Source organism: Dipodomys ordii, unplaced genomic scaffold, assembly GCF_000151885.1.
Source record: "Dipodomys ordii isolate 6190 unplaced genomic scaffold, Dord_2.0 Scaffold41, whole genome shotgun sequence".
In the NCBI taxonomy this organism is placed as follows: domain Eukaryota; kingdom Metazoa; phylum Chordata; class Mammalia; order Rodentia; family Heteromyidae; genus Dipodomys; species Dipodomys ordii.
The window spans coordinates 13,535,052-13,561,127 of NW_012267257.1; the positions used below are offsets into that span (position 1 = coordinate 13,535,052).

The 26,076-nt window shown below is 39.5% G+C and overlaps 1 protein-coding gene across 1 annotated transcript in view; it reads left to right on the forward strand.

The window, feature by feature from the left end:
• Adamts12 (ADAM metallopeptidase with thrombospondin type 1 motif, 12) overlaps nucleotides 1-26,076 on the forward strand; it is a 231,629-nt gene that overhangs the window by 120,932 nt on the left and 84,621 nt on the right. Inside the window, exons 6-12 of the mRNA XM_013018671.1 lie at nucleotides 5,439-5,563; nucleotides 9,282-9,431; nucleotides 15,263-15,406; nucleotides 16,460-16,604; nucleotides 18,482-18,574; nucleotides 20,035-20,180; nucleotides 21,799-21,968. Coding sequence (XP_012874125.1) covers nucleotides 5,439-5,563; nucleotides 9,282-9,431; nucleotides 15,263-15,406; nucleotides 16,460-16,604; nucleotides 18,482-18,574; nucleotides 20,035-20,180; nucleotides 21,799-21,968 — 973 coding nt within the window. The remainder of the gene's footprint in view (nucleotides 1-5,438; nucleotides 5,564-9,281; nucleotides 9,432-15,262; nucleotides 15,407-16,459; nucleotides 16,605-18,481; nucleotides 18,575-20,034; nucleotides 20,181-21,798; nucleotides 21,969-26,076) is intronic.

The following is a 26,076-nucleotide window of genomic DNA, read 5'->3' on the forward strand; positions in this document are numbered from 1 at the left end:
TTATAACAAAAGTCATGTTCTTAAAAATCATTTCCTTTCTTGCATTTGTGTCTATTTCCATGAGCTGCAGCTAATTTTTTTCCGGTCAGCTTCCTGTGCTATAAGGTCATATACTCAAATGTATAGGAAAGTGAAGTGGGAAATGAATTAGGTTGAGAAGATGGGGTGAGAAAAAATGAATAAGTGCAATATCTATTTTTGCTTACAAAAGAAACAAGGAAAAACTGGATGAGGAGTTTATTTTGACAAACTGAAATAATGATCAAGCTGTTTTATGGAAATGCTGAGCACAGTCTTTGCATATCTTTTAGGAGACAGCATAACCTCTTTGAAGTCCTTTTGTATCTTGTATGCTTAGGGCCATAGAGTTAATAGTTTTAACCCTTGCCAAGGCTAAGAATACTCTTGACCAAGTACATTTGAGAAGCTAAATGACCAAATATCCTTGGATTTAACATCTTGTATGACTTAGAAGTCAAGTGGTTAAGGGAACAAGGAAAATAATTGTGTTCCTTCCTTCTGAAAGCACTTTCTCCTGGAAGAATGTGACATTTACTACAAAGTAGAAAGGTATCCTGTAGTTTCTGAACTTGTGTTAAAGGTCACATGGTGCAGGTGGCAGTTCAATCTCAATGCTATGATTAGAAACACAGTTCAGGTTGTGCTTGCTTTGTCCGGAACAGGAGCCTAGAAAAAAGCGGAAAGAAAGCATAAAAGGTTTTGACAGTAGATTTTAGGCTGCATATATGTGTGCATGTACATGTACATACACTTGTATGTGAACATAAAACTTATACACATAGGGATACATATACATTTCTCATCAATGACGATCCCTGAAGTTTTTTCAGAATTGTTCTTAGGGATGTTATAGAGAGTTAGGAAGAAAGAATAATTCCTCTGTTCCTTTCTTTCTATCTATCTAGCTACTTTATCTATCTATCTATCTATCTATCTATCTATCTATCTATCTATCTATCTATCTATCTATCTATCTATCTATCATCTGTCTGTCTGTCTGTCTCTTTGTATGATGGTAATGGGATTTGAGCTCAGGTCTTCCAAGTTGTTAGGCTGGTGCTCTACTACTTGGGACACATCTTCAGCCCTATTTTTCTAGTTATTTTGGAGAGGAAATCTAGTAAACATTTTTGTACAGGCTTACCTCAAACTGTGATCCTCCAGACCGCAGCTTCCTGTATAGCTAGGATTACAGACATGCGCCACTGGCACACTTTGAGCTTCTTTGCCTTTGAGCTTTTCTCCTTGCTCCTTCCTCAATAGTCCTACTGCTAGAAAAGCTCCATAGCTATGTAGACCTGGCCCATATAATTAGAGACCCCAAACCTAACTGTTTGATCCCCTGTTCTCTATTCTCCTCCTTATTTCTGTTAAGAACTAGATAGGGCCTGTTTGCAGGCTAATCTGTGATGATGGATGTTATGCTTAAAGAATAAATGAGACTCTTGGATGAGAGACAGAGAGCTCACCTCAGTGTATGAGGTGAGTTTCAGAGGCAGCCCACATGGATGCTGTGCAGACAGTGCAAAGAAGCCCTAACATAAGCAAACCTCAGTTTTTTTAAAGTAAGCAAACTTAACCTGATTTTTCCCCCTGGAGGGAGCAATCACTTCATTTGTTCTGAACTGTAAAGGAATCATCCACCTTCTCTAAGAAGGCAACTGCAAACCAAGACTGTTTGCTGTGTAACATACTTGAGAAAAGCAAGCTGTCAGCAGCCTTGCTCAGGTTATGTACAGAAACACAGGAAACCTGTGGGGAATCTACCACCCACTGTTCCTATTACAGAATGGATTATTATTACAGATTTTTCCACTTGGTCCTCAAACTTCTTACCTTGCTGCTAGTCTTTCCTGTATTCCGTAGATGTTGCCTCTTACTGACTCACACAAAATCCTACATAAATCCAATCTTCACTTTTTTCCTGGCTCAGTCAGTCCATATATTCTCCAGCTTTCCTTCATTCTACCATGGGTGGGTGATGTACGGCTTCAGTTTGCACATGTGTATCAGGACATGTGGGATGTCTGAAAAACGAGAGAAATAGAACTCCAGGATTGGTCCTAGGGATGTTGAGAAGAAAAGTAGGCCCCAATTTTGATAGACGAACCTTGTAAAGCATGCGCTATGAACCAAGTATGTGCAGGATAAATTAACAGCAATTGGAGAGGGGGGCATGGAAGGTGTCCTGAGTTTTACAGGAGTGGAAGTTGAACAGATAACATGGAGGGAGAAGAGAAAAGTGTCTTAGGAAAAGGATTCTGTTAAAGAAAGAATGGAGGAAAGCAGTACAACATAAACTGGGAAGTTGCAAATGATAGAAGAACTGTCTGGATGGGGTTGGAGGTATGGCTCCGTTAGCAGAGCACTAGCCAGTGAGTAAAAGCATTAGGTACCAAGTACCAGGTATGGACCAAAAAAAAAAAAACTGTCTGGAGGCTCAGATTTTGTTTTTCCTAGAAGTTGTATACCTTTCCATTTTGTATTTAAATGTGTGGATCATTTTTAGTTTATAGTTGCATCATATAGAGATTTAGACTGAAAGGCATTTTTCTCCCCTCTTAGTTTTTGGCCTATGACTATCTAGTTGCTTATCTATTCATTCATTCATTCATTCATTCACTACCTAAATAGGCAAATCAGTACACTCTGTGGTAGTACTATGTTTGTATTAAATTGGAGCAATGTCTTCAGACACGATCCTGCAGAGTATGAATGTTCAGCCGCAAACCAAGATTGAAAATAATTCAAATAATGACTCAATATCTTTATTTGAGTCTTTCACTGCAGATTTCTTTTTTAATGTTTTTTTTTGTAAAAATACTGTACAGAGGGGTTACAGTTACATGAGCAAGGTAATGAGTACATTTCCTGTCAAGCATTGTTGCCTCCTCCTTTGTTTTTCGGCTACTATCCCTTCCCTCCTACCTCCACAACTACACTCCCCACTCCTCCACCCCTCACCCTTCTACCCCCTCCCTCCGCCCCTGCCTAAATTGTAAAGTTCATTTTTCAACAAAGTGCCTTGTATATCTCATTGTTACAGTGGGCCAACCTGTATTCCTATTTAAGCATTTTGTTTTTCCCTTTCACACCCCAAATTAGAGAAGTATATAAACAAGATTCAGGGCACCAACATCAAATACAATGAAAACAGGGGTTGTACTGTGCGGGAGGAACATACAAAGAAACAAAAAAATCACATGATACATTATAAATACGTTAAAAACAGTAGCAAGAAAGAAAAAAACCACTTGTGTCCCTATCTTGGGGTTCATTTTACTTAACACCATCTTATCTGGTCATATGTACATAGCTTTTGACCTTTTCTTCTTGTCCCAGACATATACTCGTTATTGCAAATAAGGGAAACCATGGGACCTATGTTTCTTTGGGCCTGGCTTACTTCACTTAATATAATTTTTTTCCAAGCCTTTCCATTTCCTAACAAATGGGGCAATGTCATTCTTTCTGATGGAGGCATAGAATTCCATTGTGTATATATACCATATTTTCTTGACTACCGAGAGGCATCTGGGTTGGCTCCATATCTTAGCTAATGCTGCACTAAATATAGTTTTGTTGATAATTTTAGTATGGTCTTGTTTGTGATCATTTGGGTAAATGCCCAAAAGTGGGATTGCTGGGTCATAGGGGAGCTCAATGTGGAGTCTTTTGAGGAACCTCCGTACTAGTGCAGATTTCTTAATGCAAGACTTTTAATTTTCTTTCAGTATTAATGATTACATTTTGACCTTCAGCTTAATTCCAAAAATGTAGAATAAATGTTATATTTGTAGAAGTTAAAGCTCAACTAGCCTATAAGTTAAAAAAGCACATACAGAATGCTGCCCAAATGAATGTGTTCTTAAGCCATGGTATTTGCATTTTAAACACACATAATATAATTGCATATCCAGTATGATGTCCAGGGGTCACATGAGTAATTAGCACATGATTTACTGTAGAAAGTGTCACTAGTTGGGTCTGGTTCAGGTAAGAGCTTGCCATCGCTTGTGATAAGGCTAAGGCCAAGAACTAGGCAATGTAGCTCTTGCAGCATATAAAAGAAAGTACTGTGGTAGAAAACAAAAGAAAAAGTGGAAGAATAAAGATTATTCCTCTTTTTGGAGATCAATTGTAGAAACAACCATAAGAACTGTGAAGTGTTTTGATTCTTTGAACACATAGCCATGTCCAATTTCTTTTATTCTAAAAGTTATATCCACTAATATTAACTATAGATTGTCATTTTTCTATTATCCAATGAATGTAAATTCCTGTTCTTGGGCTTGTTTCAAGTCTTTTTCTTAAGACATATATTTCATTATTGTTTTGGTCTGGATACCTTTTATTTTGAACTGTTTTCAGTTTCTGTCGCTAGCTCCTTAATTAAATAAAAGGAGAGCTAGTATTGCTATTGAATAAAGCTGTTTGTCACTGAACATCTTGGTATAAAGACTGAGAAAGTTACAAGTGCAACCTGACTTAAGGGCAAGGAGGAAGAGCAAACCTGTCATCTATGAAAGGCTAAAAGAATATACTGAGACCTTTTAAAACCATCGCCCACATCTCTCAGAACACAAGCATCATTACCTCTTGGTGCCTGGAGTGAGAATTTATCATGTTGACCTTGCTTCCTAGTATCTTAAACACAGTAAAACAAATGCTGGGGTGATAAGTTATTGAAGACAAGTGCAGTAGACCATGACATTGAATAGAGAAAGGTCTTTCAAGGAAATCTTAAGGATATCTGAAGAGTTCCTTTGAGCTTCCTTATCTTGCTTCTAATTGATAGACTTGTGACCTTTTAGCAGTTGCCAAGTGCCATTCCAGTTCAAATGACAGATTCCAGGAGAATATGGCTGAGAGCTAAAGAACTCTCATCTTATCTATCTTTAGTAGATGCTGTCTTTGGTTTAATCAGGGCTGTAATTCACAGGCAGGAATAGGTATGTAGAAGTGTGCTAGGTATTCTTGCATATCTAAAGAGACTTCATAAATTTTTAGATTATTTCACCTTAGTCATTAGTAAGGTTGAATATTGACCTATCTACCACCACAAAAAACTCAACATGAGAAATAGCAGTATAGACCTAACTATAATTAATGACATGTAAGTATATTCTTTTGAGAGCAAATCTTGGGATGTGAGAAACCTTAAGCTCTGCATACTATATGTGACTTTTCACTTGCCAAGTACAAATTCCAATCACTACTTTGAACTTTTTTCTATAGATAACAGTTCATCATGGCTCTCCTAACTACTTCACAAAGCTGTTTACAAAATCAAGGGAGAAGTATGTGGAAGTAACTGATAAACCATAATGTACTCACCACGTGGAATGTGACCCAAGCCTTCACTGACCACAGTGAACTCACCCATGCCAATCTCTTTCTCTTTTTGTTTCCTGCAGCAAGGACTAAAAATAGTCCACCATGCTGAGAAGACACTGTCCAGCTTCTGTAAGTGGCAGAAGAGCATCAATCCCAAGAGTGACCTCAACCCTGCCCACCATGATGTGGCTGTCCTTCTCACTAGGTACCTCAGAGGCCACATGGGAGCCAGGGGCAGGAAGTCCGAAGGGCTGGTGACTGAACAACTTGCTGAGTGTTCTCACTGGGGATGCTTGCAACCTTTGCTGCTCTTGGGCACCTGTAAAGGCAGCCACTGTAGTCTAGTCAGCTCCTAAATATCATACCAGTGATGGGTAGGTTAGTACATCTGCTGATGTGACAAAGCTCTCCTAGCTAATAAACAGTAGCTAATGGCAAAATGCAAGCCTCTTTCCTATTACAGTGAAGATCTTTAAACCTAGCTTCTCTATGTTGCTTTATAACCAACTAAGAAGTTTATTAGCATATCCTCACTATAGGCTTCTATAACTATTAACCGATGAGATGTCCAACACTTTATTTTTATTTTTTAAAGTTTGTTCTCCCATTTATAGCATGCAATTACTTCTATAGAAATTCACCTGTTTTAACTCAACTTTGATTAAAGCTGAAGATATGAAGCACAATCATCCACAAAGTAAGCAGATTCCTTTGCTTATTATACTACATACCCTCTTCTTCTTTTACACCACCCCCATTCAGATATGATTTTGTTCTGATCACAACTAAACCCTGCAATACTGATAGAACCCATCAAACTTTCTAGGACCCAGAGCTGTGAAAAGCCAGTGAACTTTTCTGATCAACTTAGGCTCTTGGAAGTCTATGCTCGTTGATCCAGTAAATACTTATTGACCACCTATTATAATAACAAGGGATTGTTGTCATTTATTCAAAAGAAGGGCTTACTTCTCATCAGTTACCCTATTCAGACTCAGAGACATTCAGAGATCTGAGGATGCATGGTAAGGAGGCTTCTTGACCCTGGCCTTCAGCCACAGACATTCCAAGCTCCTGTGCTTACATTCCCACCAAAGACTACCCTTGGAACATATTTTCAGTTAACCAGGTAGTAATACTTTACTCCAAAGAATGATTCTGGTGGTTGAAGCCTCTGACCAGGCAAGGCAGCATTTGAACAGAGGCTTGTTAATATCCTTTATAAGCATCCTGTGTACTGGGAGGCTCCTGTCAAGAGGACAGATGATGGGGTCAAGTGTTCAAGGACAGCCTGTCCTACACAGGGAGAGCAGATGACTATGACCATTTTACACAGAGGAAAGATTTTACGCCCGATAGTTCCCAACCTCAGTGCTTTGTTATTGGTGGCTAGAACTATTGTTTGTTATGGGGGCTCTTCTGGGCATTCCAGCATATTTAGCATCTCTACCCCTTACTTATGAGACATGGGTAGTAACTTCCTCCAAGTTATGACAAACCAACCTGCCTCTAAATATTCCCTTGGGATGTGATAAGGAGCAAAACTATGCCCCTCTCATGACTACATCCTAATTCACATTGAAAACCCACCGCTTCAAAACAAACTAAAAGCAGGCAGATCAGAGAGGGAAGACAGCATGAGACTGGGAGCTCCCACTGAGGGACTATTCTGACACCCATACTCACAGAGTCCTCGATAAAGCTTCACTCAGTAGAATGCTGATTTAACTTTGAACTCACTCCATGTATGTTCCACATGTGCAGAAACCCAAGACATAATTTTCTCTAATATAATATCTCAAGTATATCTTGGAGGTAGAGTATTTCCTATTAGAAGCTGGAGCTTTTTATTTGCAAAGCATATTCCTAAAAATTCTTTCATTACCTCCCTTTTCCCTCTTTAATACTAGGCACCTTGTAGGTATTCCATAAATTATTTAGTTTAAAAAAACATTTACTGGACATAAATACCATTTTTCCTTTTACAAAGCAAGTTTTAGTTTCAAAGAAGCTAAGTTATTAGGACTGTCAATTGCCATGAAATGAAGAATGGTTCGACATGTCAAATTGAAATGGAAAAATATCATGCAACATATAAATCATTAGCAAGTCTCTTGTGCAGCCAGCAAATTTGCATGTTTATTAAAGTCAGGTAAAAAGTTGGACAAAGTACACAACTAGAAGGTTCCTCAATGGGGAGAATCGCAGGACAGGATGATTATAAAGGATAGGATCTTTCCAACAGGCTAGGCCAGTCAGATTTTACTCCCTAACAATGAGCCTCTGAAAAGACTCCTAAAGAAGGCTGAGCCTTTTACTGATGTACCTTCTCTAACAATTACTAAGCAACAAAAAAGCGCCAAATTTTACAATGTCTAATTTTAAGAAGTAGATACAAAACCTGTTTGCTCCACCACTTGGCAAGCCTGCATCTTCACTCCTGTACTGTTCTCATTGGGCCATCGTTCATCACATGACTCACCTCTGAATGAAGTAGCAATATTCCTCCCTCCACAAACATCAAGATATACTCCCAGTACCATCAAGTCGCTGTCCCTCCGTACACACTAACACACAAAAGTGTACACTACATATCTACAAGTAGAGATCACATTTGCAGTTCTTAAAATCTATCATCATTACTGGCATAGTGTTTGCATAAAGAATTTCTTAATGAGACCCAACTTCCATACCAAACTGAGAAAGTCAGTGGATTTGATGAATACCCATTCACTTTCCTCCAGCAGCTCCTTGAACACGTAGGCTTTCTTTAGGAAATAATAAGGGTCAACTCTTATACCAGAAGTGGGAATGAATTTGACTTCTCCTCCTGCAGAAATCATGTAAATGACTGGGTTGTATAACTGAGTCATCCAACACTAATCTCTGTAGCAGTTGCTATCAGTGAGAGCAAGACCCATTCCTATGGTACATGTACTGAGACTGGGGCTCTGTCTCCTGACCTTTATTCCCATCCATTGCCACCTTGAAAACTAAAATTCATACACATTATCAAAATGGGGTCTTTCTTCTCCATGGCCCAAAGGACATGAAAGTCAGGAGACTATTTGTTGCTAGAAATGATACTCCCAAAACCCTACAAGGTAAGCTTTGCAGATAACTAAAAGCTTAGACTATTCATTGGCATTTGTGCTAGTCAAGAGCTTTTGGCCAGGAGGTCTTCTTGTACTAAAAATAATCAAATGACTAATTAATGATTCTCTTGCCACTTGTGCCTGTGGCTGAGATTCTCCCTAGCAGGGTATGTGTCGTATTTCAAAGCTTACTAGTGCTTTTTGAGATTCTAAGGGTCTTCCTTTACTTGCCCCCCAGGGCCAGGCATTTCTTTGTTATAAAACAAAATGGAGGCTAGATGACATGTTGTGTGTGTGTGTGTGTGTGTGTGTATGCATGAGTGTGTCAGTACACAGAAGTACCCCCTCCCATGTGCAGGATTGTTGTACAGTAGGGCAGGATAGAAATTGATTTAAACTTTTGTAGGTTAATGTGGCCAATTGCATCTTTCATGACTGAGTAAAACATTTCAGATGAGTTTTGAATTCAGATCTTAGAAAAAAGAATTGGTTTCCTATTTGAAAACCCCTTCACCATTTAAAAGCTCAAATTAACTTCAATTTTCAAACTGAAATCTTCTTTTGTGAGCTGAATTATGTAATTCAGCCTCCTGAGATTAACAGCAAAAGCAACTCAAAAGAGAACTTTTGCATTTTCTCCACGAGTGAAACTTATTAATTAAGAGATAAAATCAAAATAAGCTTAGTGAATTCAAAGTTGCTCCTTGTATTCATGTGGAGGTTTTTAAAAAAATTAGTTATAATTTACAGATGTATACATAGACATTTTTCTAGTAGTTTTGTATGTATTTCTTTGGGTGCCTGAGCATCTCTGTCCTCTGCTTTCAGAAAAGACATCTGTGCGGGCGTCAACCGGCCCTGTGAGACCCTGGGCCTGTCTCATCTGTCAGGAATGTGCCAACCTCACCGGAGCTGTAACATCAATGAAGACTCCGGCCTTCCTCTGGCTTTCACCATTGCCCATGAGCTTGGACACAGGTAAAGGGCCAAGGAGGCTGAGGTCCACTTTTCATGTTCGGCATCATTATCAGTAGATAGGACACAAAGCTCCTTAAACTTAGAATCCGGAGATTCAGACTGAATGCAGTTGTAGGCTTACCCTCTAGAACTCACTGAATAGTTCTTCATATACTCATATGAACAATATTAAAAAGATGCAAACCTAACGTTTTAGAGTTCTACTGTGCTTTTTCAAAAGTGCTCTTAGTCTTGTCTTAAGAAATAGCTATTATAGCTGGGAACTATAGCTCATGCCTGGAATCCTTGCTATTTAGGAGGCTGAGATCTGAGGACTGCAGTTTAAAGGTAGGCTGGGGAGGAAATGTCATGACTCTTATCTCCAATTAACTACCAAAGAAACCCCGAAGTAGAGCTGTGGCTCAAGCAGTAGAATGCTAGCCTTGAGATACAAAAGCTCAAGGACAGTGCCCAGGCCCTGAGTTCAAGCTCAAGGAAGGAAGGAAGGGGAAGGGAAGGGAAGGGAAGAGAAGGGAAGGGAAGGGAAGAGAAGAGAAGAGAAGAGAAGAGAAGAGAAGAGAAGAGAAGAGAAGAGAGGAAGGGACAAAGAAGGGATGGAAGGAAGGGAGGGACAGAGGGAGGGAAAGAGAGGGAGGGATAAAAGGAAGGGAGCGGGGCTACTATTGTTAGCCCCATTTGACCTGTATGTATTATAGGAGAATGTTGAATAAATGAGAATTTGAAACTTGTTATAAACATGGAAAGACTATTAAACAAACACTACTTATTAGAATATTCAAATTGTCACAAAAATATGTGAATTTGATTAGCTAAGTCACTTGAAGGCAGGTTTCAGAATGATGGAGAGAAGATATAATGAGGCATTAGAGGTTACCATGGAGGGAAGAACTTAGATTATTTGTTAAGTTCCTGTGTTGCTGCATTTGCTAATAACAAACAAGAGCATCTCACTATTTGTAAAGTCAGAGTCAGGAGCCCCATAAACAACGAAACAATATCCCTTACTCATGAGGCTCCCCTCAGAATCTCTGAAGTGGTTTTCTCCCTATAAAGAAGAAACAATGACATGGATGGGGGCATCCTCTAATTGTTCAGCTAGAGTACAGCCAGGATGGGGAAGAACTATGGAGATGGGATTGGACCAGGCATGGCCTCTTCAGCCTGAGCTCACTTACCAATTTTTCCATAGAACGTGAACTTTTCCAAACAATTTTCCCTGCAGACAAAGTCAGAGTTTTGCCTTTGGAATTGGAGAAAGTGAATTCTTCCTCTGGCTTTTCCATTTATAGATGTTGTGACCCTACATGATTTTCTTTATTTTGCCAAAACAGTTTAACCATCTGTGAAATGAATATCTTGAAGGAGATAATTTCTTAAACATGGTGATATATTAGATTCCCCCCCAAAGTAGCCATAGAGATAAATGTGATATATTTTAATACTCTTAGTTGTCAAAAATTTGGAGCTAAGTAAAGGATACTTTCCCTTCTTTTCCTTCTTGTTTCTCTCTCTTTCTTTCTCTCTCTCTCTTCTCTCTGTCTCTGTCTATCTATCTTTCTCTATCTCTTTTTCTAATGGTACCATGGTTAGAACCCAGGAGCTCATGCTTGATAGGGCAGCCATCTACCATTTGAGCCACACCTCCTGCCTGGCTTTTAGCTGGTTATTTGGAGATGTAGTCACAAAGACTTTTCTGCACAGGCTGGCTGGAGGCTCGATCTTTTGGATTTCAGCCTCCTGAGTAGCTAGGATTACAGGCATGAAAGGTTGGTATCTGGCTAGCTTTTTGTTTTATTTTGTTTGCAGTACTACAGATTGACCCCAAGCACTCACTCTTATCAGTGAATGCTATATTCCAAGCCTTTCCTCCTGTTCAATATGACACATAAAGAGGAATATGCGAGGCAGGTCCTCTAAAATCAACATTGTATCCATTTTAAGATATTCATGTGACCATCTGGGCATGGATACAACACCTTTAGGAGAAATTCCACCTAAGTTTAAAAGCCAAGGGGCAAACATGAGCTTCTTTTCTAATTCATAAATTCATTCAATAAAGTTGAGAACCTTGTAGCAACATTATTTCAACACAAAGAATTAGACATGCAAAAAGCAAGTTTTATATACGTTTAATATATATTTATCACACGTGGTAGATTGTTCAACAGACCAGAGCTGACACAGTCTGATTCTGTTTGATATTTCTAATTGAGAACATTAAACCAAACACTAGTTCAGAGCTAGCTGATGCATCTTGACGAGGAAAGTACAATAAGGATCCCCTGTCCTGTGTTTTGGTATTGTGGGTGCTGTTCAGTTTAGTATTATGCAGGGGGAGAAAAGTGAGGTTCTAAGCCCTTTGTTTAAAACTTCCTTTCAAGTAAAAGAACTGAGTTATTAAGTAAAAGAATACTTCAGGCAGAACTAGAATATCTATTTTTATTAGTCACTTTAGAAGCAGACCCTAAGATAAGAACTTGAGAGCAGTTAGTTTATTGGGAAGACAAATTGAACATTAATAGGAAAGGAAGATAGTGGAGACATTGAAAGAAAGGAAAGCAATAATCAGTTTATTATCTCAGCTTCCACTGTTTGCCACCAGACCTTAATCTGATGGGCAAACTCTTATAAAAACTTGTTTCTGAGTTATCTCACACAAGGAAGGAAGACCTGAGTTATTTTATGTAACAATACCATTAAGTCATTTGTCAAAAACGGTTGCCAGAGCCTGTTATTTATTCCTTCTCTCATCCAGATTGATAAGCAAAGGTAGAGCCAACTTGGTTTCAGAGAAAGTCCACCAGCAAAGAGATTCTGATATCAGCATTTGGAAGTCATCTGGTGTAAGCATGTTGGCAGGTACCCATGGCATCTGCTAGTACTTACTAGCCTTAACTGCACCCCTTATAAAATTTAGCCTCAGGAGCCAGCTGCTGGTGGCTCATGCCTGTAATCCTAGCTACTCAGAAGGCTGAGATCTGAGGATCGTGGTTCAAAGCCAGACCAGGCAGGAAAGTCCATGAGACTCTTATCTCTAATAAACCACTCGAAAACTGGAAGTGGTGCTGTGGCTCAAGCAGTAGAGCGCTCGCCTTGAGCTGAAGAGCGCAGGGACAGTGCCCAAGCCCAGAGTTTAAGCCCCACGACTGACCGAAAAAATAAATTTAGCCTCAGGGAAGACAGAATTATACATAATTTTTCTTAGTCCTCTTTAATATAGTGAAAACCTCTAAACATATTAAAAAAATCAAGGCGAGTCTGAAAGCTGGAGGAAAAAACAGAGGCTGAAGAACACAGGTTGTAAAGGATGACATGGTGGTAAATTCCTAGCCTCTCTCTCTTCTGTCTCTGTCTCTCTGTCTCTGCCTCTCTGTCTTTGCCTCTCTGTCTCTGTCTCTTTCTGTTTGTCTGTCTCTCTCTGTTTCTCTCTGTGTCTCTCTCTGTGTCTCTCTCTGTCTCTGTCTCTGTCTCTCTGTCTCTGTCTCTGTCTCTCTCTCTCTGTTTCATACATGCCATACTTGGAGTTGATGTAGCCAGAAATATGCAAGCAACACAGAAATCCCTAACTTAATCCTCTCAAAGACCTGCTCCGAGATACTGAAACCTGCTCAATTATTTAGCTCACTATTTCAGTGTATAATTTGCCAAAGGCATTCAAAGGATCGAACCAATGGAGATCAAGTAAAGCAGGTTAATCCAGCAACCCTGAGCATTATTCCTCATCATATATGGTGGGTGAGAAGTAACTCCCAACTGTTCTTTGGCTTCCTTCCCAAACTTAATGGAAGAAAGTTTCCCATCCCTATGACCCGTATGCTTTCCTTATCCCTCACCCTTAGTGCCAAAATGTTTCCCTGTGTCTACTGCACCCTATGTCAGTGGTCATAGATCAAAGGAACATAGGTTTAATAGCCCTGTTTCTGTCTCATAAAATGAGATTGCTACTGTATACATCTATGGAATTATTACAATGAACTACCTCATTAATGTATGCATCCTGTGTGTGTGCATGTGTGTGTGCACATGTGCTCACACACATGCCTGTGTTCCTATGCCAGTTCTAGAGCTTGAATTCAGATCCTTGAGCTCTGGGCTTTTGCACTCACAGCTGGTGCTCTATCATTTGAACCACAACCCCAGTCCAGCTGTTGTGCTGGTTAACTGAAGATTGAACCTGGTTGGTTTTTCTTCGCCAACTGGATTCTCTGGGTCTCAATTCCTGACTAGCTAGGATTACATGTATGACTCACTGGTGCCAAGCTCATATGCATCTTTTTAAAAGAGAGTACAGCTAGAGGGAAAATTTTTTGAGAATTAAAAACTTGACATGAAACAAAACCAACCTGATATATTTTAAGTGTAGATTTAAAAACCATTTAGTATATGGCACAGAGCGGGGGAGGGAGTAGCCACCACTAAAAGAAAACTATTATTCATGTAGAATTTTTTTGAAAGTAAAGTTTGACTAACTACTAAAGAAGTGACTTTGTGGAGTCCTTCATGAACCCAGAGGGATAGATTTGCAGAGCTAGGGCAAGCTTGCTCAGAAGGAGGCTTTCACTGAATTCTTTTCTTTGCGGGTGGGTAGATAGAGCCTTGTAGATTAATTCTCTGACACTTTGGTGAATTTTGCATTCATGGTGCAACGTGATTAGAGTTTGAAAGCAAGTTGATAATACTATAATGGAGAAAGTACAAGAAATTCTCTAAAGCTCCTCCACGACTGTTCTCTGTAAGAGTTCTTAATGCTGATCAGATTTCATTAAAGTTAAATGTAAGCTCCTAGTCAGAGGTATTGAACTCACCATGAAGAACAAGATGTTATGCTTTCTTATACTGAGATTTGAACATCTGAGCCAATGTTATCATGTTGTAAGAGAGATCTTACAGGAGCCTCGGAGGGCATCATGGAGTGATTCTGGGTCAGCTTCTTTCCTAGGGACCCCCTAGCCATGGCCAAAAGTTAAACTCTTTAGGGTCTGAAAGACTGCTAGCTTAGTCCAGCCTCCTATTGCTAGGGCACAGAGTTACACAAGGAGGAAGGCACTTTTGCTGCTAATAAGATGTCTGACTTTAGATACTCAGAGATTCCTTATCCCAATAGGAAGAATAACCTAGAAAATTATTTTGGAGCATCTGAAAGGATCTGTCATTTGTGAAGCCCTTGCTGATTATATAGTAGGCACCTCTCACTTAACGGCTTTCAAATATTCTTGCATTCGGACCTCATCCTAAGTACCTTGACATCTTTGCCACTTTTAGGAGAGGAAAGCAGTCCTGCTTTTCAATGGCCTGTGTGTCACTGGTATTCAAATCCATACCATCATCCTCAAAAATGCTGCTCTTAGCCACTGAACTCTAAGGTCTCCCAACAATTCAGCTCTTAGAGACTTGTAGCAAGAAGAAATCCATCCTCTCAAAGCTTGAGGCCTTCGACAAAGTCTCCTTTAGCGTCTGCTTCTCTTGCTTGAAAGGGAAGAGAGAGGTTTTGTTCTTTAAGGTGTGGACACTGTAGAAGGACAAAACAGATGTCTTGAGCCAGGATTTGCTCTTATGGCTTAGAGCCAAACTGAGAGTTCTCTGCTCTCAGCCATTAGGTGCTTTTGGAATTAGTCACGTGGTTGCAACTTTGAGGTAAAGGAATATTTCCAATATTTCCTTTCACTTTTGAGTTCAAAACTAGCTATGCCTATTCAACTCAAAAAATTGCACTCAGTAAACAGCTCTTTCTATATGAAACAGATTCCCTGGGGGTTATTGTAACCTTGTAGACACAATTTGTCTCTCTGTTTAATCCCTGTCTGCTTGATATTTTTGTGTTTTCTTGTCAGCTTTGGCATCCAACATGATGGGAAAGACAATGACTGCGAACCTGTGGGAAGGCACCCGTACATCATGTCCCACCAGCTCCAGTACGACCCCACCCCGCTGACATGGTCCAAATGCAGCAAGGACTACATCACTCGGTTTTTGGAGTAGGTGGCGCTGTGTTTCATGACAACCACATTTGGGTTGTTTGTGTGTGTGACGGTACTAGAGCTTGAATTCAGAGTTTGGGTGCTGACCTTTAGATTGATTGATGATTGATTGATTGATTAAGGCTAGCACTCTACCACTTGAGCCATTGTTCTTCTTCTGGCTTTTTGGTGCTTAAATCTCACGGACTTAGTTACCCAGGCTGGCTTCAAACTGCTATCCTCAGATCTTAGCCTCCTGAGTAGCTAGGATTCCAAGTGCCCAGCTTATTGATCAGGAGTTACGTTCACTTTACATCAGGAGTTACATCACTTTACCTCGGGAGGCTGATAATGTCTGGAAAAGATTTGATTTTGTCTCTCCAGGTCACAGTATGGGGGTGCTACCCAAGGAGGGTTGGATCCCCGTTCTGTTTTATGGCCATAACATTTAGGAGGCTCTACCCTCCAGCCACCACTAAGTGACTCCCTGCCCTTCCCTGACTGCAAATGAAGTTCTCAGAGGCTAAGAGAAAAGCCTAGGTTAACTCAAAAACATTCATTTAAACCTTATTGAGGATCATGTGAATTTTCTAATTTCCTCACTGCTAATTAATATCTCCTGCACAGCAATGAAGCTTATGGCATAGAATGGGATTTGCATTTTTTTGTTGTTGTTCTTGGTCATGGGGCTTGAACTCTGGGCCTGGGCACTGTCCCTCAGCTCTTCAGCTCAAAGCGAGTACTCTACCTCTTGAGCCACAGTGCCACTTCCAGTTTTCTGGTGGTTTATTGGAGATAAGAGTCTCATGGGCTTTCCTGCCTGGGCTGGCTTTGAACCATGATCCTCAAACCTCAGCATCCTGAGTAGCTAGGATTACAGGTGTGAGTCACCAGCACCCAGCTTACATTTATTTTTTTAACTCCCCTTTTGGGCCAGAAATTTCTCTGGCCTATAAAAACAGAGGCATCTTAAAGAACAAAGAATAAACCAGAGGAATGGAAGTTTTTATTGAATGTAATGCATCTGAGGGAACTAATCAACTATTCTCATTTCTATGACCTTGTTTGCAGCCGAGGCTGGGGGTTTTGTCTCGATGACATCCCAAAAAAGAAAGGCTTGAAGTCCAAGGTCATTGCTCCTGGAGTGATCTATGATGTTCATCACCAATGCCAGCTCCAATATGGTCCCAATGCTACCTTCTGCCAGGAAGTAGAAGTAAGTGCTGGGTGTCTTGGTGCTTCTGGTGAGTCTGTGCAAGAGGCTTACCATTGCTAACATTTTGAAGGAATGGACAGAGAAATATTTGGAACTCTGGAGATCTAGAGATAGGAATGGGAGCTTTATATCAAGATATAAATGCACACATTATGGTAGGAAGAAGGATTAAAGTGGAATCATTCAGTTCTTCACCCTGCCTGGGAGTTCTCTTGTTGCAATCCTTTGCTGCTAACTGGAGGTTTGAAATAGCACCATGCTGATGCTTTCAATTGTCCTCTTCCCTAAATTCCCATTTGGCTAAAGAATACCACCAAATCCCAAAGTAGGAATAACATTTATCCTCAATGTAGAATGCTGGTAGATTGTTTTTCACCTGAAAATTCTTTTTTCAAGAGTTTTGTGTTGAGTTCAAACTTCTACCCTGTGTAGTTTGGATTAAAAAAAAAGTCATAGTATTAAGAATGTTTGGCTTGGTAATTTCATGGATGCCTGAGAAGAAAGGTAAAACCTTCTAACAATCACAGATACACAAAATTCCAACAGATAAAGCTACCATTCAATTGAGTTCATGTCAAGACTAAGTTCATTTTTTTGACTAAATGAGGAGAGACAATAGTCTCTCAAGACGTTTTGATAGTTGGCTTTTAGATGGTAATAATAAACACAGGCTAGAACAATTGTATATAAATAGGCAGAGAACATTATAACATATACGTAAAGCAGACAAGAAGAACAAATACAACTTCTAGAAATGAAAAATACAGTGATTTACTTTAAAAATCAGTAACTTGAATAGATAGAGCACACTTGACACATCCTTGAAGAGAAATTCAATTAACTAGAGTTTGTTACTCATCTCACTGGAAAATCTTTAGGTATATATGCAATGGAGGAGGAAAAGATTTCAAACTCCACTTGAAAAAATTGAGTTCTAGAGATATAAAATGAAGTTGGGAACTGAAGGACTGGATAGGATGGCTCTCACCAATAATTGCAGGTTCCATGAAGAAAGACTTGAAAGGCAAAAATTAAGACACGGAATTTTCAAAAATTATTTGAAATCTTACAATGGAAATGACATATTCAATGTTATATTACAATATTACTTATTACAATACAAGAATAGAATGAGAGAAGATGAGTAGACAGAAAGAAAAAGACTAAAAGACTGATGGAAGTAATCAAAGGTGACATCTAAGAATCTGTTGATCTTCCCCTGTTCCAATGGGTGTAGAAATAACAGAGAATATAAAGCTCAGTCCCTAGCAACCAAAACAAGCTGGGTAATAAGCAAATAAGCTGACATTCTTTTTGGTTAGTTGGACTTGACAGGACTTGAGCACTGCCCTAAACTTTTGTGCTCAAGATTAGTGCTCTACCACTTGAGCCAAAGTGCCACTTTCAGTTTCCTTGGTGGTGAATTGGAGATAAGAATCTCATGGCATGAGCCACCGGCAGCCAGCTGAATCTGCCGATTTCTGATGGAATAGATTCTGTTTTTTTCAGCGAGCAGGCTCACATTATAATTACCCCCACTGTTTGTAATCAGGTTGTCTTCCAGCCAAAGTTTTCATTTGCCTTTGACAGCCCTGTCAGTTACATAACCTAGGGTAATGAGTACTGATTATTGTCTCATGTGCATGGAAATGACACTCTCAACGCTTAAGAAATGGATTTTATCTCATATTCATAAGATCTCAATGACCTATTGACATTTGTGTATGAATGGTAACAATGATGAAGTAGATCCGAGAGTTCTGTGTCTGATCTTCACCAATAACAGTGGCTTTTACTGAGTGTGTGAGTGAGCATGTGTATTGTACCATACATGCCTTTGGGCATGTATGTACAATCTCTCCTTATTTTTTTCCCAGAATGTTTGCCAAACACTGTGGTGCTCAGTGAAGGGCTTTTGTCGATCCAAACTAGATGCTACTGCAGATGGAACACGGTGCGGTGAGAAGAAGGTGATGGCATCAGGCTGAAGGAGAAAGGTGGGAGGGTGTGGGCCTGGTGTTGGCTTGGTGAAGGGAGGGGAGAAGAGCGCAGGCGGAGGACCTGAGCTGAGTGGAGTCAGATCAGTCACAGGGAAGGTTTCTGATTCCACTCTGCCTCATCAGCCCTCATTGGGAGCCAATAGTCAGCGAGAGAGGCAGAGCCCAGTTCCTACACCCTCAGAACTGCTTCCCCCACCATTTCCTAATGAACTTCAGCAAGGTTTCTGATGAACAACTTCTGCTAGGCCTGTTATCAAACCTTACCTGACATTTCCCCAACATAGTGAAGATTGGGAAATGACAAGCCCATGTCTATTTCTTTCCCCAAATGTCAGCTTTGAGCCACTTAACAATCTTTTCCACTATCAGACAGGGCTCGATTTCTTGAAGTTTTGCCCACTTTATTCAGGATGTTAGCTATCTCCAGACTTCCTGAAGTAGAGTAATGCATGCTGATCAACTAAGCCATTTGGATAGGACATGGCTTGGGCCTTAGGAGTTTACTGGGCATCTTTATGTAACCAGAGTGTGATTTGCCCCATCCCTGAAATGATAGAAAATGATTAACATACACAATGACCTGAAATAATGAGAAAATATGAATCCAGCAGACAAAAATTTGTCCCATTTCTCCAGGAAAGGTGGCCATTCCTAACAAACAAGTTGCATATTCTTTTGCTTTTGTGTTTGTGTATAAGCCCTCTTAAACTAACCATTTTAGAGAGGTCCCTTGAAGAAAAAGAGAGTAGTTTTTTTTCAAATCACTTGAAAAACTAGAACTGAAAGAGAAAAAAATACATTTTTTTTGATATGAGAACTTCTTAACTACTAATGCTTTTGGAAATGAAGTACTTTTGAATGAGTGTTCTCACTACGAATATTATATTCCTATAAAAAAAAGTACATTTTTGATATGAGAACTTCTTAACTACTAATGCTTTTGGAAATGAAGTACTTTTGAATGAGTGTTCTCACTACGAATATTATATTCCTATAAAAGCTATAAAGAACAACTCAGTACCAGTACTGAGCTCTTATAGTTTTCAAGATAAGGATTTTATATCAGAAAGTAAATCAACAAGACAATGATGTTACTGAGTATAATCAGTTGCTCTGATTTCCATAGTAACATTTTCTTGAGCAAAGAAGTGGTGGGTTGATCTATATTCTAGCAAAAACACTGCCACAAAGTTTAGCTAGCCCTTGTGCAATCGGTTACTAGGCACTATAACGTTTTCTCCCATTCCTGAAACCCTCTTGATTCTAAAATTCAAAATTCTTAGGGAAAACTTTGCATAAGTCCTCCATTATCCTGCATCTGACAGGTGACTGAAGGGAGTCTGCTTGGATGGGTTTAGACTTCCCAGGTTCTTGGCTCTGCTTGCCGGGGGGAACCTGACCCGTGTGTCTCCCACCTCTTCCCTTTGCAGTGGTGTATGGCTGGCAAGTGCATTACAGTGGGAAAGAAGCCGGAAAGCATCCCTGGAGGCTGGGGCCGCTGGAGTGCCTGGTCCCACTGCTCCAGGACCTGTGGGGCCGGAGCCCAGAGTGCAGAGCGGCTCTGCAACAATCCTGAGTAAGCCCAGCCCTGAACGTTGCCTTCCCTTCCTCCAGATGATGAGGGGACATGTTGAGGAGCACAACCTGTGACTCCAAGCCTTCAGAGGGAAATTAAGAAAAAAGTTTTAAAGAAACCCTTCCAATTTCACACAGTTCTGTTCGATGTATATAGTTTCCTCTGTGTGTGTGTGTGTGTGTGTGTGTGTGTTCTCAAGGAAAAAAAAGGACCAGAAAGTTCACAGAGGGTGAAAAAAATGTGCAACTTTTGGGGTTTAACATTGTACATTTGGGCTGTGCAATGAATTCTTAATAACACTTAGATAAGTGAGCTGACTCTATTGTTTTGGGGAAACACTGAACATTTCTTTTAAATGTGTAAGTCTCAGGGGGATTCTATGGTTCAATTCTTCTAGATAACTCCATTCTATCAGAAAGAGATTAATTGCATTCAATTTTGTTGATTAGATGGTAGTCATTTTTCAATCATAATGAACGTACAATTCTGTAAAAATAGTATTCTTCCCTTAGGTCACTAGTTTAATAAAAAATCTAAGCACAGTTTTTAAAGGTAATTATTCTTAATGTCTAGAAAAAATTTCTTAGTTTTTAAAAAGTCTTTTAACAAAAAGGTTTTTTAAACCTTCGAATTTCACAGTAAAATATGAGATTCTGTAGAAATTACTTCTCAAGTAGTGAATAGATTTGGGAAGGAAAATTATATAATTATTTTCATCATTTTCTAGAAGATTGAAGATGAAAAAGATGCACAAGCTATTAAAAAATAAGCAATTACCAAGGCACTGGTGGGTCATACCTGTAATCCTAGCTACTTAGGAGACTCAGATGTGAGGACCAGGGTTTGAAACCACCCTGGGCAGAAAAGTTTATGAGACTCTTATCTCTTTAATCAGGAAAATAAAACCCCAAAAGCCAGAAATGGAGGTGTGGCTTAAGTGGTAGATCACTAGCCTTTATAGAAAAATTTAAGTAAGAACATAAATCTCTAAGTTCAAGCCCCAGAATTCTTTCTTTCTGTCTCTCTCTGTCTCTCTGTCTCTCTGTCTCTCTGTCTCTCTCTCACACACATACACACACGCATGCATATACACACACACAAAGGAAACTATATACATAGAACTAAAATGTATGAAATTGGAAGAATTTCTTTAAAAGGTGAGTTTTTTTTAATTTGTGGGAGTGTGTTGAGACAGGATTTCATCATGTAGGCAAAGCTGGCCTTGGGCTCATAATCCTTCTACTTCAGTTGCTCAAGTTTAAGAATTATAGGCATTCACCATAAATGGTAAGAGACATGATTTGGTAAGAAACAAACCTGACCAAATGTGGCAGATTTCCTGTGTGTGTGCGCGTGCGCATGTGCACACGCATGTGCACTGGTACTTTGGCTTGCTCTCCCTCAGCTTCTTGCTCAAGGCTGGCACTCTACTACTTGACCCATACCTCCACTTCTGGCTTTTGTTGGCTTATCAAAGATAGTGTTATGGCTGACTTTGAACCCTGATCCTCACCTTTCTGAGTAACTGTATTTATAGACGTGAGCCACCAACACTGGCTTAGGCAAGGTGTTGGCTCTTCAGGAAACTAAAAGAACACCTTCTCTGTTTCCTTTGCAGACCAAAGTTTGGAGGGAAATACTGTACTGGAGAAAGAAAACGCTATCGCTTGTGCAATGTCCACCCCTGTCGCACAGATTCACCAACATTTCGGCAGATGCAGTGCAGTGAATTTGACACTGTTCCCTACAAGAATGAATTCTATCATTGGTTTCCTGTTTTTAATTCAGGTAAGAACTGAAAAGGATATCTCTGATCTAGAGCCATATTGTGGGGTGTGTGTGTGTGTGTGTGAGTGAGTGTGTGTGTGTGTATGTGTGTATGCCAGGGTATCTGTGCTGTCCTTTCAAAGGTCCACAGAAAGAATTTTATACATTTTAGACAGAATGCTGACTTGGTCTAGGTGATAAGTAAATGTTGAAGACTAAATGTGTCCAGTTCTTCCCTGAGGACAATGCGGGTCAAACAAGGTGACTCACTTCATGACAGATGAGCTGCCCCCGAGGGATGGTTGGCTGGTCAGAATTCATACTTTCTGCCTAGTTCAGGGACACATGGAACTGGCTGATTTCAGTAGAAAGTCAGAGCAGATGGTCATGGTGTGTTTGGACTCAAAGAAAGCAGCTGGTGATTCTTAAGTATGAGTAGCCTTTCTGTAAAAGAAGACAACAGAAAGAATTCAAGAGTCTAAAATGTGTCTATAAATCTACAAGTAAACACACTGGGTGGTAAGCAGGGGATTACAAATGAATTAACTAAAGTGTAATAGACTCTATGAAGAGAGCAAATATTGTAATTCTTTTAAAAGCCTAAATCAAAGCGCAACAAAATCAGTACCAGAAAATAGGTTCTTTCAAGAGGGGAAGATGGGAACAAGGTAGAAGGTTAGAAGTATAAAGGGGGAAGAATATAGGCAAGAATGCATGGTATATACCACAGAATTGAAAATTATAAGGGAAGGGTTGGTTAAAAAGGGGGGAGGGTTGAAGATGTTGAAGTAATAACACAAATCAAAATGCATTGTATACATAAATGGCTCTGTTAAATTGCAACAAGCTCAATATGTAACCTAAAATTAAGGTATGTGAGGGAAGGGTGGGTTGGGAGGGGTGGGTGAGAGTGTTGAGAGGAGTGACATTGATCAAGGTACACTGTATTCATAAACCACTTCAGCAAATGGCAACTCTTTTGTACAACTTCTTAAAGATAATAAAAACATTCAAAAAGGAAATGAATAAGCCAGGTGCCGGTGGCTCATGTCTGTAATCCTAGCTACTCAGAAGGTTGAGATCTGAGGATCAAAGCCAAGCGGGGGAGGCAAGTCCATGAGATTCTTATCAAATTAATCACAGAAAAACCAAAAGTGGTGCTATAGCTCAAGTGGTAGAGTGCTAGCCTTGAGCAAAAGGAGCATAGAGACAGAACCCAGGCCCAGAGTTCAAGGCCCAGGACCAGTACAAAAGAGAAAGGAAAGAAAGAAAGAAAGAAGGGAGGGAGGGAGGGAGGGAAGGAAGGAGAGAGAGAGAGAAAGAAAGTAAGAAAGAAAGAAAGAAAGAAAGAAAGAAAGAAAGGAAGGAAGGAAGAAAGGGGAAAGAGAAAAAGAAAAGAAGGAATAAAGAAAGAAAGGAGAGAGAAAGAAAAAGAAAGAAAGAAAGAAGGAAGGAGAGAAGAAGAAAAGAAAGAAAGAAAGGAGAGAGAAAGAAATAAAGAAGGAAGGAGAGAGGAAGAAAGAAAGAAAGAAGGAAGGAGAGAGGAAGAAAGAAAGAAATGAAGGAAGAAAGAAAGAAAGAAAGAAAGAAAGAAAGAAAGAAAGCTAGAAAGACATAAACAATGCAATCTGAAGGATGCATGTCAGGGTATGGGACATAACATAGAGAAGATAGCAACACCTCAGGCAATATTCCCTTGTCAAAACCAGTTACATATTTTGTCCTGAAAATGAAGAATAGTGATCATTAGTTGGGAAGTGACATAAAAAAATCATCTGTGCTATTTGTTATTATTTCAGTGAGGAATGAAACAAGAAAGATTTTCTTAAATGAAGGAAATGCAAGAAAAATAATTTTTAAAAGATAATAAAAAAATTTCATAATTTTTTTTAAATTTCATAATTTTTAGGTTCCTGAAATTCCAGTGTGATAAGAACCAAGAAGAATCACACATTCGGGGCTGTCAATGATATAGTCAGTAGCTGTCTTTTTATGTTTTCATTTCCATTTTATACATTTTGGGGGGTCTCATCATGACATTTTTATGTATACATGAATGTACGTTGATCATAACCAGCACTTTTACTCTCACATGAGCTTTCTCCTCACTTGTCCTAAATAGTCTCTTCTTCATGTCCTTTAAAAACAAATTCTAGCTTCTGGGTGTAAAAATGTGATACTCATCATTCTGAGTTTGACTTATTCTGAGTGTGCTTGTTTGTGTCTAAATGATACAAATTTGTTTTTTTATTGCAGAGCCTATCACATTGGGTATACAGAACACAGTTTCTTTATCCATTCATCTATGAGTACCTAGGCTGATAATACAAGTTGGCTTCTTTGGATAGTGCCATGATAAACAACAGTGTGTGGGTATCTTTTGTGTAAAGATCAGTAATTTTGAAAAGAAGATTCTGCAGGGCTTTGCTCACTTTGGGTCTCCCAGGTGCCCTGGTGGCTCTCTGTTGTCAAGGGTAACAACCACTCCTTGGCCTCCAATGTTTAGCATCATTTGGTACAACTGAGCCAGGAAAACAAATGTAAATACTCACATAGTCTCTCAAAATAGTTAGTGATGGAAGATGATAAAAGAGACAACTTATACCACTGATAACCATGATCTCCACATGCTTTACTTTGTTAATGCTGTTTGGGTCCGTGAGCAAGCTTTCCAGAACTAAGCATAACTGTACCACAGATATAACAAGTGTAGTTTGGGCTTCCCTCCTCTCACTTGTAGAATCTGATTGTGCATACTGAATTCTGGTGGTACAAGTAGCTGGACTTAGACTAGAAAAGACTTGATTTAACTTTGCCCTTCATTATTTGTGAACACTTGTCATATACTGATTTTTTGTTTATAGTCTGGCATAGATACAGGTACGAAAGAAATGACAGTAATAGAAATAGATATAAATTCCACTCACTTTGCAGAAATTTATGTGCATCCATGACTGGAATTACATTTGCTGCCATCTGAGCTTACTGCTTACCTGGGGTGTAAGCATCTTTCTCTTCTATGATGGTTCCTTACAGCTCCCATGTGACTATTTGGCCACAGTGACTTTGACAGTGCCTTACCTGTTAACCTGTGTAACTGCCGCCTTGGCCAATATACATGAAATACATCCAAAGACTTCCTTGACTTAAATACCTTAATCCTGAGCAAGTTTGATTATTTTTGCCTGTAATGGTTACTCTTTAAGGTCATTATCCAAAAATACTGATCTAGCACTTTTAGTAGAATTAAAAATGCAACCTTTGGTTCCAAAAATCATTTCCTGTACCTACACATTCTCTGAAAACATTACTTAGACAGTTTAAGGGTAAGAGTTCACTTGTAAATTAGTCTGAATGCTTTCATTTAACTAAATTATAAATGGGTTTGAAAGCTAGAGCGATAAAATTATCACATGTCCCAGACAAAGGATGCACTGGGCAGTTAAATAACTGAGATAATGAAAGTACTCAAAAGTGTGGACGTGACAGTCTGTAAGGCTGACATTTGTGACACAGCATCTGCCATCTATGGAGATGACTATTGAGAATTAAGACCTTGATTGCCACCTTGCCTCTTTTTGAAGATCCCTGTGTCACAGGTCAACCTGATGACTTCTGCCCAGTCCTTTCAAAGCACCGAGTAACTTTCTTGATTCACTGAGCAGTAGATTATGACATTGGGATTTATATGATTCCTATCAGTTACTGCTTCACATCCATTATGTAAATGCATCATAGCTAATTTGTCCTTTTCAACAGTGTTACTGGCATATTGGTTCATTGGCAAAGATGGGATAAAAGTTTTTTTCTAAATCCAGGGGTCAGTGGCTCACACCTTTTTTTAATCCGCTACTAAGGAAGCTGAGGTGAGGATAGAGGTTCAAAACCAGACAGGAAAGTCTAATTGAGATTTTTATTTCCAGTTAACCACCAAAAGGCAGGAAGTAGTAGAGTGCTAGTCTTGAGAAAAAAGGCTAATGGGCAGAGCTCGGACCTTGACTTCAAATCCTAGTACTGATACACACAAAAAAATCTATTTTCAGGCTGGGAAGGTGGCTCAGTGGTAGAGCACTTGCCTTGCATGCATGAGGCCCTGGGTTCAATTCCTCAGCACCACATAAGCAAAAAG